This window comes from Cherax quadricarinatus, chromosome 48, assembly GCF_038502225.1.
Source record: "Cherax quadricarinatus isolate ZL_2023a chromosome 48, ASM3850222v1, whole genome shotgun sequence".
Classification (NCBI taxonomy): Eukaryota; Metazoa; Arthropoda; class Malacostraca; order Decapoda; family Parastacidae; genus Cherax; species Cherax quadricarinatus.
The window spans coordinates 17422002-17437001 of NC_091339.1; the positions used below are offsets into that span (position 1 = coordinate 17422002).

The 15000-nt window shown below is 46.0% G+C and overlaps 1 protein-coding gene across 1 annotated transcript in view; it reads right to left on the bottom strand.

The window, feature by feature from the left end:
- LOC138854062 (mucin-21-like) overlaps positions 1-15000 on the bottom strand; it is an 80058-nt gene that overhangs the window by 4473 nt on the left and 60585 nt on the right. Inside the window, exon 10 of the mRNA XM_070094800.1 lies at positions 12041-12270. Coding sequence (XP_069950901.1) covers positions 12041-12270 — 230 coding nt within the window. The remainder of the gene's footprint in view (positions 1-12040; positions 12271-15000) is intronic.

The window sequence follows — 15000 nt, forward strand, 5'->3', positions numbered from 1 at the left end:
GAGGAAGAGCCAGTTGTGAGTGTGGGGGAAGTTCGTGAGGCAGTAGGTAAAATGAAAGGGGGTAAGGTAGTCGGGATTGATGGGATAAAGATAGAAATGTTAAAAGGAGGTGGGGATATAGTTTTGGAGTGGTTGGTGCAATTATTTAATAAATGTATGGAAGAAGGTAAGGTACCAAGGGATTGGCAGAGAGCATGCATAGTTCCTTTGTATAAAGGCAAAGGGGACAAAAGAGAGTGCAAAAATTATAGGGGGATAAGTCTGTTGAGTATACCTGGTAAAGTGTATTCTAGAGTTATTATTGAAAGAATTAAGAGTAAGACGGAAAATAGGATAGCAGATGAACAAGGAGGCTTTAGGAAAGGTAGGGGGTGTGTTGACCAGGTGTTTACAGTGAAACATATAAGTGAACAGTATTTAGATAAGGCTAAAGAGGTTTTTGTGGCATTTATGGATTTGAAAAAGGCGTATGACAGGGTGGATAGGGGGGCAATGTGGCAGATGTTGCAGGTATATGGTGTAGGAGGTAGGTTACTGAAAGCAGTGAAGAGTTTTTAGGAGGATAGTGAGGCTCAAGTTAGAGTATGTAGGAAAAAGGGAGATTATTTCCCAGTAAAAGTAGGCCTTAGACAAGGATGTGTGATGTCACCGTGGTTTGTTTAATATATTTATAGATGGGTTGTAAGAGAAGTAAATGCGAGGGTCTTGGCAAGAGACGTGGAGTTAAAAGATAAAGAATCACACATAAAGTGGGATTTGTCACAGTTGTTCTTTGTTGATGACACTGCTCTTGGGAGATTCTGAAGAGAAGTTGCAGAGATTGGTGGATGAATTTGGTAGGGTATGCAAAAGAAGAAAATTAAAAGTGAATACAGGAAAGAGTAAGGTTATGAGGATAACAAAAAGATTAGATGATGAAAGATTGGACATCAGATTGGAGGGTGAGAGTATGGAGGAGGTGAATGTATTCAGATATTTGGGAGTGGACGTGTCAGCGGATGTGTCTATGAAAGATGATGTGAATCATAGAATTGATGAGGGGAAAAGGGTGAGTGGTGCTCTTAGGAGTCTGTGGAGACAAAGAACTTTGTCCTTGGAGGCAAAGAGGGGAATGTATGAGAGTATAGTTTTACCAACGCTCTTATATGGGTGTAAAGCATGGGAGATGAATGTTGCAGCGAGGAGAAGGCTGGAGGCAGTGGAGATGTCATGTCTGAGGGCAGTGTGTGGTGTGAATATAATGCAGAGAATTCGTAGTTTGGAAGTTAGGAGGAGGTGCGGGATTACCAAAACTGTTGTCCAGAGGGCTGAGGAAGGGATGTTGAGGTGGTTCGGACATGTAGAGAGAATGGAGCGAAACAGAATGACTTCAAGAGTGTATCAGTCTGTAGTGGAAGGAAGGCGGGGTAGGGGTCGGCCTAGGAAAGGGTGGAGGGAGGGGGTAAAGGAGGTTTTGTGTGCGAAGGGCTTGGACTTCCAGCAGGCATGCGTGAGCGTGTTTGATAGGAGTGAATGGAGACGAATGGTTTTTAATACTTGACGTGCTGTTGGAGTGTGAGCAAAGTGACATTTATGAAGGGTTTCAGGGAAACCGGCAGGCCGGACTTGAGTCCTGGAGATGGGAAGTACAGTGCCTGCACTCTGAAGGAGGGGTGTTAATGTTGCAGTTTAAAAACTGTAGTGTAAAGCACCCTTCTGGCAAGACAGTGATGGAGTGAATGATGGTGAAAGTTTTTCTTTTTCGGGCCACCCTGCCTTGGTGGGAATCGGCCAGTGTGTTAATATAATAATAATAATAATAATAATAATAATAATAATAATAATAATAATAATAATAATAATAATAATCGTCAGATGATTATTATTATTACATAGAGCTCTGTAAGCTCTGTAGAGCTTACAGAGCTCTATATCCTAACATGAATGTTGTTACTTTTTGTTTATGTTTGACTGTTTATATGAAATAAATATTTAGCAAAATGCGGCGCAATGAGAAGAAAATACTCAAACGACCTCAAAAAAAATTCCTGAAATCTTGTTTTTCTTCTCTTCAGCGAGGTTATGGGTTTAATAAGAATGTTGGGCCTGAGGTTTACCTTGAGAGGGTTTACCTGGAGAGAGTATACCTGGAGAGAGTTTCGGGGGGTCAACGCCCCCGCCGCCAGGTCTGAGACCAGACGCAACAACTATGTAAACCAATTTTTTTTATTTTTACATTCTATTTGAGAGATATAATGCGTGTGTGTGTGTGTGCGTGTGTGTGTGCGTGTGTGTGTGTGTGTGCGTGTGTGTGTGTGTGTGTGTGTGTGTGTGTGTGTGTGTGTGTGTTGTATTGTGTGTGTGTGTGTGTGTGTGTGTGTATGTGTGTGTGTTGTGTGTGTGTGTGTGTGTGTGTGTGTGTGTGTGTGTGTGTGTGTGTGTGTACTCACCTATTTGTACTCACCTATTTGTGGTTGCAGGGGTCGAGTCCTAGCTCCTGGCCCCGCCTCTTCACCGGTTGCTACTAGGCCCTCTCTCTCCCCGCTCCATGAGCTTTATCAAACCTCGTCTTAAAACTGTGTATGGTTCCTGCCTCCACTACGTCATTTTCTAGGCTATTCCACTGCCTTACAACTCTATGACTGAAGAAATACTTCCTACTATCTCTCTGACTCATTTGTGTCTTCAACTTCCAATTGTGGCCTCTTGTTTCTGTGTCCCCTCCCTGGAACATCCTGTCTTTGTTCACCTTGTCTATTCCACACAGTATTTTGTATGTCGTTATCATGTCTCCCCCTGACCCTCCTGTCCTCCAGTGTCGTCAGGCCGATTTCCTTAATCTTTCTTCATAGGACTACTTCTTAGCTCTGGAACTAACCTTGTCGCAAACCTTTGTACTTTCTCTAGTTTCTTGACTGCTTTATCAAGTGCGGGTTCCAAACAGGTGCTGCATACTCCCAGTATGGGCCTGACATACACGGTGTACAGTGTCTTGAATGATTCCTTACTAAGGTATCGGAATGCTGTTCTCAGGTTTGCCAGGCGCCCATATGCTGCAGCAGTTATCTGATTGATGTGTGCTTCCGGAGACATGCTCGGTGTTATACTCACCCCAAGATCTTTCTCCTGAGTGAGGTTTGCAGTCTTTGGCGACCTAGCCTATACTCTGTCTGTGGTCTTCTGTGCCCCTCCCCCTATCTTCATGACTTTGCATTTGGCAGGATTAAATTCGAGAAGCCATTTGCTGGACCAGGTGTCCAGTCTGTCCAGGTCTCTTTGAAGTCCTGCCTGGTCCTCATCAGATTTAATTCTCCTCATTAACTTCACATCATCTGCAAACAGGGACACTTCTGAGTCTAACCCTTCCGTCATGTCGTTCACATATACCAAAAATAGCACTGGTCCTAGGACCGACCCCTGTGGGACCCCGCTCGTCACAGGTGCCCACTGTGATACATCATTACGTTCCATGACTCGTTGTTGCCTCCCTGTCAGGTATTCTCTGATCCATTGCAGTGCCCTTCCTGTTATATGCGCCTGATGCTCTAGCTTCTGCACTAATCTCTTGTGAGGAACTGTGTCAAAGGCCTTCTTGCAGTCCAAGAAGATGCAATCAACCCACCCCTCTCTCTCTTGTCTTAATTCTGTTATTTTATCATAAAACTCCAGAAGGTTTGTGACACAGGTTAAAATGCTCCAGTGCTGTTGGTAATGTGAATGCAGAATGTTTTGTGTGTGTGTGTGTGTGCATGTGTGTGTGCATGTGTGTGTGTGTGTGTCTGTGTGTGTGTGTGTGTGTGTGTGTGTGTGTGTGTGTGTATGTGTGTGTGTGTGTGTGTGTGTGTGTGTGTGTGTGTGTGTGTGTGTGTGTGTGTGTGTGTGTGTGTGTGTGTGTGTGTGTGTGTGTGTGTGTGTGTGTGTGGGTGTGTGTGTGTGTGTGTGTGTGTGTGTGTGTGTGTGTGTGCGTGTGGGTGTGTGGGTGTGTGTGTGTGTGTGTGTGTGTGTGTGCGTGTGGGCGTCATCCAGTGATACCTACATGAAAGCGTCTGTCATAGACCAATGATTCCAGGAAATTCATTTTGATCAAATCTTATGACACAGAGGAAATTAGTATCAGGGAAGAGAGAGAGAGAGAGAGAGAGAGAGAGAGAGAGAGAGAGAGAGAGAGAGAGGCGGAAATGTGTAGGCGTGAAAGGGAGATAAGAAAGCAACAGACACAGGCTATTCCTTCTCTGACAGCCTCCATTTCACCGGTGAATTGAAAGTTGAGATTGAATAGTCTTTTGCCGCTTGACGAAGCCTTGAGAAGCTGATTAAAATATTCTGTACCCACGTCACCCGCCTCCTACCCACACAATGACGCTCCAGGAGACTCATTATCCGCCCCTACCCACACAATGACGCTCCAGGAGACTCATTATCCGCCCCCTACCCACACAATGACGCTCCAGGAGACTCATTGTACGCCCCTACCCACACAATGACGCTCCAGGAGACTCATTATACGCCCCTACCCACACAATGACGCTCCAGGAGACTCATTATACGCCCCTACCCACACAATGACGCTCCAGGAGACTCATTGTACGCCCCTACCCACACAATGACGCTCCAGGAGACTCATTATCCGCCCCCTACCCACACAATGACGCTCCAGGAGACTCATTATCCGCCCCTACCCACACAATGACGCTCCAGGAGACTCATTATCCGCCCCCTACCCACACAATGACGCTCCAGGAGACTCATTATACGCCCCTACCCACACAATGACGCTCCAGGAGACTCATTATCCGCCCCTACCCACACAATGACGCTCCAGGAGACTCATTATCCGCCCCCTACCCACACACACTTATGGTTCCACTATCCACACAATGATATGTACTTACCAACACAGTAGATATATATTAAATGAACTGGGATAGATAGACAAATAGAATGTACTCATTATAGAAATTAAACTATTTCTTCTGTCACACATGTCTAGCATTTAAAACCTGTAAAGCAGGTGCGGCCAACATGTACCACCGTGCGGCCAACATGTACCACCGTGCGGCCAACATGTACCACCGTGCGGCCAACATGTACCACCGTGCGGCCAACATGTACCACCGTGCGGCCAACTAGTAGCACCGTGCGGCCAACATGTACCACCGTGCGGCCAACTAGTAGCACCGTGCGGCCAACATGTACCACCGTGCGGCCAACATGTACCACCGTGCGGCCAACTAGTAGCACCGTGCGGCCAACATGTACCACCGTGCGGCCAACATGTACCACCGTGCGGCCAACATGTACCACCGTGCGGCCAACATGTACCACCGTGAACAGTACCATGCGGAACTAGCCAGCACCGTGCGGCCAAATGCTACCATAGGCCAACTAGTAGCACCGTGCGGCCAACATGTACCACCGTGCGGCCAACTAGTAGCACCGTGCGGCCAACATGTACCACCGTGCGGCCAACTAGTAGCACCGTGCGGCCAACATGTACCACCGTGCGGCCAACCGTAACCGCCTGCGGCCATCCACCGATGCGGTCAAGCACCGTGCGGCCAACATGTACCACCGTGCGGCCAACATGCCACCGTGCGGCCAACTGGTGCAACCTGCGGCCAAGCATCCACCGTGCGGCCAACTGTACCGTGCGGCCAACTATGCACCGTGCGGCCAACATGCCACCGTGGCCAACTGAGGCACCTGCGGCATGTAACACCGTGCGGCCAACATCCGTACCACCTGCGGTCAACGTATCCGTGCGGCCAACATGTACCACCGTGCGGCCAACATGTACCACCGTGCGGTCAACTAGTAGCACCGTGCGGCCAACATATGCGGCCAAGCATGTACCACCGTGCGGCCAACATACCACCGTGCGGTCAACCGAGTGCACGGTGCGGCCCATGTCCACCGTGCGGTCAGCTACGTGCGGCCAATCATGTACCACCGTGCGGCCCGTAGGCCACCGTGCAGGCCAACTCCACCGTGCGGCAACCGTACCACCGTGCGGCCAACATGCCACCACTGTGCGGCCATCATGACCGTGCGGTCGAACTGTACACCGTGCGGCCAAGCTATGCGGCCCATGCCACCGTGCGGCCAACGTACGCCAGCGGCAACCGTGCTGGCCAACCGTGCGGCCGCTAGGCACCGTGCGGCCAACAATGCCTACCGATGCGGTAGCATGTACCCCGTGCGGCCAACATGCCACCGTGCGGCCAACTGTATGCATGCGGTAACATGTACCACCGTGCGGCCAACATGTAGCCACCGTGCGGCCAACTATGTACACCGTCGGCCAAGCATGTCCACCGTTGCGGCAGTAGCACCGTGCGGCCAACATGTGCCACCGTGCGGAACGGTAGCAACCTGCGGCCAGTAGCCATGCCGCCAAGCATGCCACCGTGCACTTGCCACCGTGAGCCACCGGTGCGGCCAACTAGCCGTGCGGCCAACATGTGCCACCGTGCGGTCAACTAGTAGCACCGTGCGGCCAACATGTACCGTCGGCCAACTAGTGCACCGCGGCAACGTGCCCCGTGCGGTCAACGTGCACCATGCGGTAACATGTACCGTGCGTCAACTAGTAGGTACGTGCGGCCAACGACCGTGCGGCCAATAGTGCACCGTGCGGCCAACATGTGCCGTGCGGTTTCACTGTTTAGCATGGCGGAACATAACAGCACAGTAGGTCTACCGATATCCAGCATTTATGTTTACGATGAACTAGCACATACTAGGCCTTGTCTATCCAACTCTCACTGACCAGTCATTTAAAATAAACACTGCGGAGGATGGGGGGGGGCGAAACGTCGCTCCGGATAAAGGAATTCCCCGATAACTAGACCCGTTGTCTCTCCTTGCGGAAGGAGTATCTAACTTCCGTCCTTTCGCCCAGTTACATCGGTTTGATCCAAGGGGATCATTAACCACCACCTGACTTCTAACTATCCAATTTCCTCGTAATATAGTTATTTTAAACTAACAACTGAGAGGTTATACTCACCGTTGTTACCTTTAACTAGCAGGTTATTCACCGTTGTTTATCGTTAACTAGCAGGTTATTCACCGGTGTTATCGTTAACTAACAGGTTATAATTCACATTTTTTTCAGTAAATAATTTATTTGGCCTTGATTTAAAGGTCCAGTTGCTTGGAAGGTCATTAACGAGTCATTACGAGTCACATTTTTTTCAAGTTAAGATAAGCTTTGTTGACGAGAGTTAAGAGCGAGAATCAGTTAAGAGAGAGAGTTAGTTAAGAGCGAGAGTCAGTTAAGAGCGAGAGTCAGTTCGAGTCAGTTAAGAAGATTAGCAGAGAGTTAAGAGCGAGACAGTTAAGAGCGAGAAGTCATTAAGACAGAGTCATTGAGCGAGTCAGTTAAGACGAGCGTTAAGAAGCGAGTCATTAAGAGAGCATTGCAGTTAAGAGTTGAGTCATTAAGAGCGAGAGTCAGTTAAGAGCGAGAGTCAGTTAAGAGCGAGAGTCAGTTAAGAGCGAGAGTCAGTTAAGAGCGAGAGTCAGTTAAGAGCGAGAGTCAGTTAAGAGCGAGAGTCAGTTAAGAGCGAGAGTCAGTTAAGAGGGGAAACCAGTTAAGAGAAGGTCAGTTAAGAGAGAAAACATTAACAGTTATACTGAACATAGGGACGAATGGACAGGCTTGGAGGGGAGAAAAATAAAGGGAGAGAAGGGAAGGGATAGAAGGGTAAAGGAGAGAAACCGAGGGTATAGGGAAGGGAAGAGAAGGAGAGGGAGGAGAGAAGATGGAGGGGATAGTGGAGGGTAGAGAGTGGGATAGATGGGAGAAAGAGGGGGATGGGGAGAGAAAGGAAGGGGAGAAAGAGAGGAGGGGTGAAGTAAGGGAGGGAGGATAGGAAAAAAGAGCTTTTGATTTTGCTCTCTAATGAATTCAAAGAACAATGGGTAAAGAGGGGATAGAGAGAGAAGGGAATAAAGGATGGAAGAGGGAAAAATGTTAAGGGGAACAGGGAAATACAGAAGGAGAAGAACACAAAGGAGGAATACAGGCAAAGTAAAAGATATAAACGATGAAGAGGGGAATACAAGAAAAAGAGGGGAATACAGGAAGAGAATATAGTGAAAAGAGGGGAGTATAAAAATAGAAAAGAGAGAATATTGACCTGCATACAATACAAAATAAAAGACGTAGACACGAAAAAAAAAAATAGACGGAAAAGGCATTTTTGACATAAAATAAAGAGGAAGATACAAGAACATTAAAAAGAGGAAGAGGAGTAGTAGGAGGATTGGAGTCTATTCAAGAGTAAAGAGATGAAAAGAGAAGGAAGGAAGGAAAGAGAGAAGGAAGAGAAGGAGAATGCGACAAACCCACACATAAGGTCCAGGCGATGGGATAGAATTCGATAATTGAATTAGAGCAAAGGTAGCCAATATCAATCTCACCCAATCAACTCCCAGACACCGAGAAATAAGGCATCGACTCCCCCCCTCCCTCCCTCCCTCCCTCCCTCCCTCCCTCCCTCCCTCCCTCTCTCTCTCTCTCTCTCTCTCTCTCTCTCTCTCTCACTCGCTCTCTCTCTCTCTCTCTCTCTCTAATCGCTCCCTCTCCCTCTCCCTCCTCCTCCACTCTCTCTCTCTCTCTCTCTCTCTCTCTGCCCCTCTCTCCCTCTCTCTCTCCCTCTCCCTCTCCCTCTCCTCACTCTCTCTCTCTCTCTCTCTCTCTCTCTCTCTCTCTCGCCCTCCCTCCTCTCCTCTCTCTCTCTCTCTCTCTCTCTACTCTCTCTCCTCTCCCCTCTCCCTCTCCTCTCTCTCTCTCTCTCTCTCCTCTCTCTCTCTCTCTCTCTCTCCTCTCCCTCCTCCTCTCTCTCCTCTCCCTCTCCTCTCTCTCTCTCTCTCTCTCTCTCTCTCTCTCTCTCTTCTCTTCTTCTTCTCTCTCTCTTCACTCTCTCTCTCTCTCTTTCTCTCCCTCTCAACCATTTATCATTATTAGAAGCATTAGTGTGTGGTGAAGTGTGTGTGTGTATGTATATATATATATATATATATATATATATATATATATATATATATATATATATATATATATATATATATATATATATATATATATATATATATATATAAGAGGGTTTATAATGAAGGTAAGTAGAATTTAATAGGAGTTACCAGTCTGTATATTTATAATAGCAATGGAAAAGAGAGAAAGAGAGAGAGCGAGAGTGAGAGAGAGAGAGAGAGAGAGAGAGAGAGAGAGAGAGAGAGAGAGAGAGAGAGAGAGCGAGTGCCTGCCCCCCTCTCATCTGCGACTGCTTGACAGAGTAGAGAACAGAGCAAGACGTCTCATCTCTCGCCTGGACCCATCCTGGATAGATCTGTCATTTCAGCAGCAGAGCCTTCAACACAGGAGGGATGTGGGTGGCCTTGCTGTTATGTACAAGGCTAATATTGTCGAAGTACCACACTTGGATCCACTTCGAGGACAGCGTGAAACAAGCTTTTATGCCACAAGACGGGCAGAAAGCAGCAACTTCACTCTGGCTGTACCCTTCTCCAGAACATCACTTCATCTGAGATCATTTATCCCCAAGATGGCTCGAGTATGGAACACATTCGTACAGCATTACGATGTCAACGAGATGAAGTCAGATGATCAAATGGAAATGCTGGCCCACAGATGGCTCCAACTTCATCCTGTTCCCTACTTGTATGTTTCATAACAATAAAAATGCTTTCAGATGAGCTGATGTAGGTAACAGCTCTTAGCTTGCCAATAAAGTTAGGGATACTTAACCTTGTCAAACCCTGTGTAAAAAAAAGGAGAGAGAGAGAGTGAGCGAGAGAGAGAGAGGGGAAGAGAAAGAGATATAGAGAGAAAGAAGAGGAAGAAAAAGAAAAATAAGAAGGAGAAGAAGAAAAAAGAAGAAAAGAAAAAAGCTAAGAGAAGAAAAAATAGAGGAATAAAAAGAAAATAATAAGATAAAGAGAACAAATGAATAACACACTAACCCCACATTTTCTTTCACAATAGAAAGTGGTTGAAAATTTTACTGGGAACTGGGGAAGGATGAAGATGCCAGCAATTGAAAGAGATGAAGAATAAAAGAGGGTCAAAGAGGACTTGAGACGGGTGGCAGACGGGAAGAACAAGACGTGGAAGACAGGGAGGACAGGAACGGAAGTACCCAGAAATTCATGAACGGAGGACAGGAAGGCAAGAAATTCGAGGGAATAAATAGAGGCTGAAAGACGGAAAAGTATGGAGAGAGAGAAAGAGAAAGAGGGAGACAGACAGAGCGACAGACAGTCAGAGATAAAAAGAGAGAAGGGGAAAGATAGGGGAAAGAGGACGACAGGCAGAAAGGGTGTAAAAGCATGTCAAACTAAAATTAATTGAGTTTGATGGATCAAATTGGGTTTCATTCCGTTTCGACAGACTTCCTGCAGTTTATTGTTTTTCTCTGTTATGTTGTGTGTGGTGCTTTGTGTAGCTCGTGATGTTTAGACGGATTTTCACAGATTTGGGGCATAAACAAATTTCTGCTTAGAGGCCTAACTCGCCGGTTTGGCTTATTCGACACGACACAGCATACACACACGCACACACACACACACACACACACACACACACACACACACACACACACACACACACACACACACACACACACACACACACACACACACACACACACACGGCAAGAAGGGAAGTTGAAAACTCAGATGAATCACAGGGATGTTAGGTAGTATTTCTTCAGTTACAAAGTTGTCAGGAAGTGGAATAGTCTGGAAAGTGATGTAGTGGAGGCAGGATCTATACATAGATTTATGAAGAGGTATGATAAAACTCATGGAGCAGTAGGAGTGACCTAGTAGTGACCAGTAAAGAGACTGGGCCAGGAGCTGTAACTCAACCCTTGCAACCACAACTAAGTGAGCACACACACACCAGCACCAGTTTGGAACCCACACCTGGTCAAGCACGTCAAGCACGTCAAGAAATTAGAGAATGTGCAAAGGTTTGCAACAAGACTAGTTCCAGAGCTAAGGGAAATGTCCTACGAAGAAAAGTCAAGGGAAATCGGCCTGACGACAATGGTGGACAGGAGGGTTAGGGGAAACATAATAACGACATACAAATTACTACGAGGAATTGACAAGGTGAACAGAGACAGGATGTTCCAGAGATGAGACACAGAAACAAGGGGTCACAGTTGGAAGTTTGAGACTCAGATGAGTCAGAGGGATATAGTGGAGGCAGGAGCTATCCATAGTTTTAAGACGGGGTTTGATAAAGGTCATTGAGCAAGGAAAGAAAGGACCTAGTAGCAATCAGTGAAGAGGCGGGGCCAGGAGCTATAAATCGACCCCTGCAACCATAAATAGGTAAGTACGAATGAGTGAGTACACACACAATATTACCTCTAAGCTTACGAGCTCAACAGAATCATTTGTTTTAAGGTAAATATTTAGGTTAGTTTACTGATGAACTAATCAGTTCCTCGAGTGTCAATGACCCTAGCAGTCAAAATAGATTAAAACGAAGGCGAAGAAGAAGTAGGAGAAGAAGAGGAAATAAAGAAAAATTTATCGCTCCCTTCTGTGCTTGTCAACTTAGCAGACGAAATGCTTTAATTTAAAAGGAAGAAAGAAAAATGGAAATGGCCAATTCTCTACTACTAATGGATCATTTGTGTAAACATCTTAAGAGGAAAGAAGTGGTCAGCCACACAGGTGCATCAACAAGCAATCATCCTACATCGAAAAATGTTATCTTTAATTTTTGGATAAATTTGACACATGTTCAGCACTGAGTTGTATCTCTGTTGTGGAAACGTTTCGCCACACAACGTGTTTCAGAACGTTTCCACAATAGAGATACCCAAGTATTATACGTGTCTAATTTATAAACTTTTCGGTTCTTCTGAACCATTTATCTATAATTTTTAGATGAAGAGAACAGGCTTCCCAGCGTAAGACGTGGATCATGTAACCAGTGGTGGGATATCATTGAACTGAGTCCCGTCAGGAGGTTTTTATCCTATTTCGTGATGAACTATGCGTCATGTTGACGACTCACCAGTCTGGTCGTCAGCGTCGTAGGGGTCACTGGTGTCCTGGTTCTTGACCCTGGAGGCGCGGTAGGAAGAGCGTCTCTTCATGGATGAACGTGAAAATCTATGAGGCTCGTCTACGAGAGCGGTAGTAGAGCCTCTCTCGCTCGGCGCTTCGCTGCTGACGTCGCTCTCACTGCTGTGACGTGACCCTCCTGCTGACGCTGCTGCAGCTGCTGCCACTCCAGCCATGCCGCTGTTGGGAGCAAAGAGAAGCAGTGAGGATGAATTCTTAAAATCTAGAGTGTGCAACACACGAAGGAAGTTTTAAAATATACACAGTGATGGCACCAACAGCTCAGTCATTGCTCTTGTCAGTACACTTAAACTTTCCTAAAAAAAACGCATATTATACACGCTAAGTTAAACTAACCCCTATATATCATTACATTAATAGTATACAGTACGGACAGGTTGGTGAATAATATAACTGTGCAACACCTCGTCTTCCTCTATGTCCACTATATTCCTGCACTGAACTGAAAAAGTCACTGACTTGGGAAACTTCTTAGTGAAGATACGCAAGTGTTGTAAGTGCCTAGTTAACCTTCCTAAAGAAAAACTAAGAAGCACATGATTAAACAATATCTTTACATTAGATTAAAATATACTATGTTTATACCAAACTAAATATGAAATAGATGGTTTCAAAAGTGCGAGATCCGGATAGATACCCCGGCAGTCATAAAATTCAATCCAGAATGGCCGAAGCTATTGACAAACCATAAAAATTAGGTTCCAGAGACAGCAGCACTCCACGTGGCACACTGATAAGGCCAGGATAACCAGACAGCAGACAGGTGGATGTGGGTGATGCTCATTCTCTTCAGCCTCACTCTACGGAGAATCTTCTTACAATGACGACTCCTGTGCATAGAGGACAGACAAGCAACCACTCACGTCCTACTTGCTGATCATCTGTAAGACCCACTCAGACCCACTTCCCAGAGACGTACGCGTAAATATGCATCGAAATTTTTCACTGAGAACGGGCACGATATAGTAGCCATCGCCTCAGATTCCGCCCGTTCCTTACCAGGAACCCAAAATGGCCCGGAACCCAAAGTCGCTAGAGCCCCAGGAAACTTCAGGTCCGTCATGGGTATGCCACTCTCCTAGGTGCAGAGCATTTTTATATACAGTGGGAAGCAATGAGTTGGTTATGGTCATGCAGTTCCATGGAAATGGGAGTTTATCAGCTTTGAACAGAGTAAAGAGAGAATAGCTCTAATTTATTGGATGAAGAGCTCTTCGCTAGCATTAAGCACTCCGCATGAAGGGTCTACACGCTAAATTACCTCTAAGATCCTGATTTGAAACACAGGTGTGAGAGAAAGAGTGAGAAAGAGACAGAGACAGAGAGAGAGAGAGAGAGAGATCAGAAAGGATTAACGAAGGGTGCATATTCATCGTACAGCGTACAGGTTCGTCCTCGCTAGTGATTGTTTCTCCATCAATTAGCAACACAATCATGGGCCATCACTGCGCTAGTTACGCCGCTCATCGAGGAAATGAGTAATTACGCCATCAGTCATTACAATCACATGGGTTGTCCATTTACCGCTGATGCAGTGACGGCGTCACTGCTGATTATTACGCCAGTGATTCACTCCTCTTGTGGTTATCTGGCTTGCGGCAGCTTCCCAACGCCCTCGTCTACACACGCACACACACACCCATACACACCCACCCACCCACACACACACACACACACATACACACACACACACACACACACACACACACACACACACACACACACACACACACACACACACACACACACACACATACACACACACACACACACACACACACACACACACACACACACACACACACACACACACACACACACACACACGCGCGCGCGCGCGTGTGTGTGTGTGTGTGTTTGTGTGTGTATTGCTTCTACTACTACTACTTCTGTGTGTGTATTGCTTCTACTACTACTACTACTGCTGCTGCTGCTGCTACTAAAACTACTACTACTACTACTATTACTATTAGTACTACCACTATTACTACTGTACTACTGTACCATAATAATAATAATAATAAAAATAATAATAATAATAATAATAATAATAATAATAATAATAATAATAATAATAAAAGCAATAACAATATTTACAATAAAAATAATCAATATAGAGGTAAATAACTCGCCTTTATTACAATAACAACAAAAATCTCTCCAGTACTTTCAAAATCCTTAAATCGCCTTTCTGGGCCTCCTGGCACAAGTTTAAATCCTTGTATTTTTTTCCACGCTGATCGTCTGTTTGTAGAAGGTTAGGCGAGCGCTGAACGAGACGCGTTTACGAGCGATATTGCGGCCGAAGAGCCCGGTGGCTTTTTCCCCTGGTAAACATAGTCTCCAGGCTGGTGGCTTTTACACCCCTGTTGGGAAGGTGGTGGAAGATGGCGGAGGTGAGATGCTCCAGCATCAGCGGTGCTAGTAGACTAGTGGAAGAGAGTTTTTTGTTTTGTTTATGAGTATCAGTAGTGGTGAAAAAGTGGAAGAAGTAAGATGTTAGCAGCAACTCTAGAATGCTGGAGGAAATGAAATGTTTTCTTCACTGCTGGAAAGCCGGAGAAGGCGAGACATTTCCATTATCAGAAGAAATGGAAGGCCGGAGGAGGACGTATGTTTCCAGTAGTTCTGGAAAGCTGGAGGAAGTTAGATGCTTCCAACAGTGTCGGTAGACTAGAGAAAGTGAGATTTTCCAGCGGTGCTAGAAAGTACAAGGTTATAAAATGTCTGCAAGTGCAAGGATGCAAAACGTTTGCAACAACAACAATGCTGGAGCGCTGGAGAAAACTAAGTGCTTCCAGCAACGCTGAAAAACAGGAAGAAGCGATGCGTTTCCAGCAGCAGCAACTCTTAAAAGCTGTAGGAAGTCAGATGCTTCCAGCAAAGCTG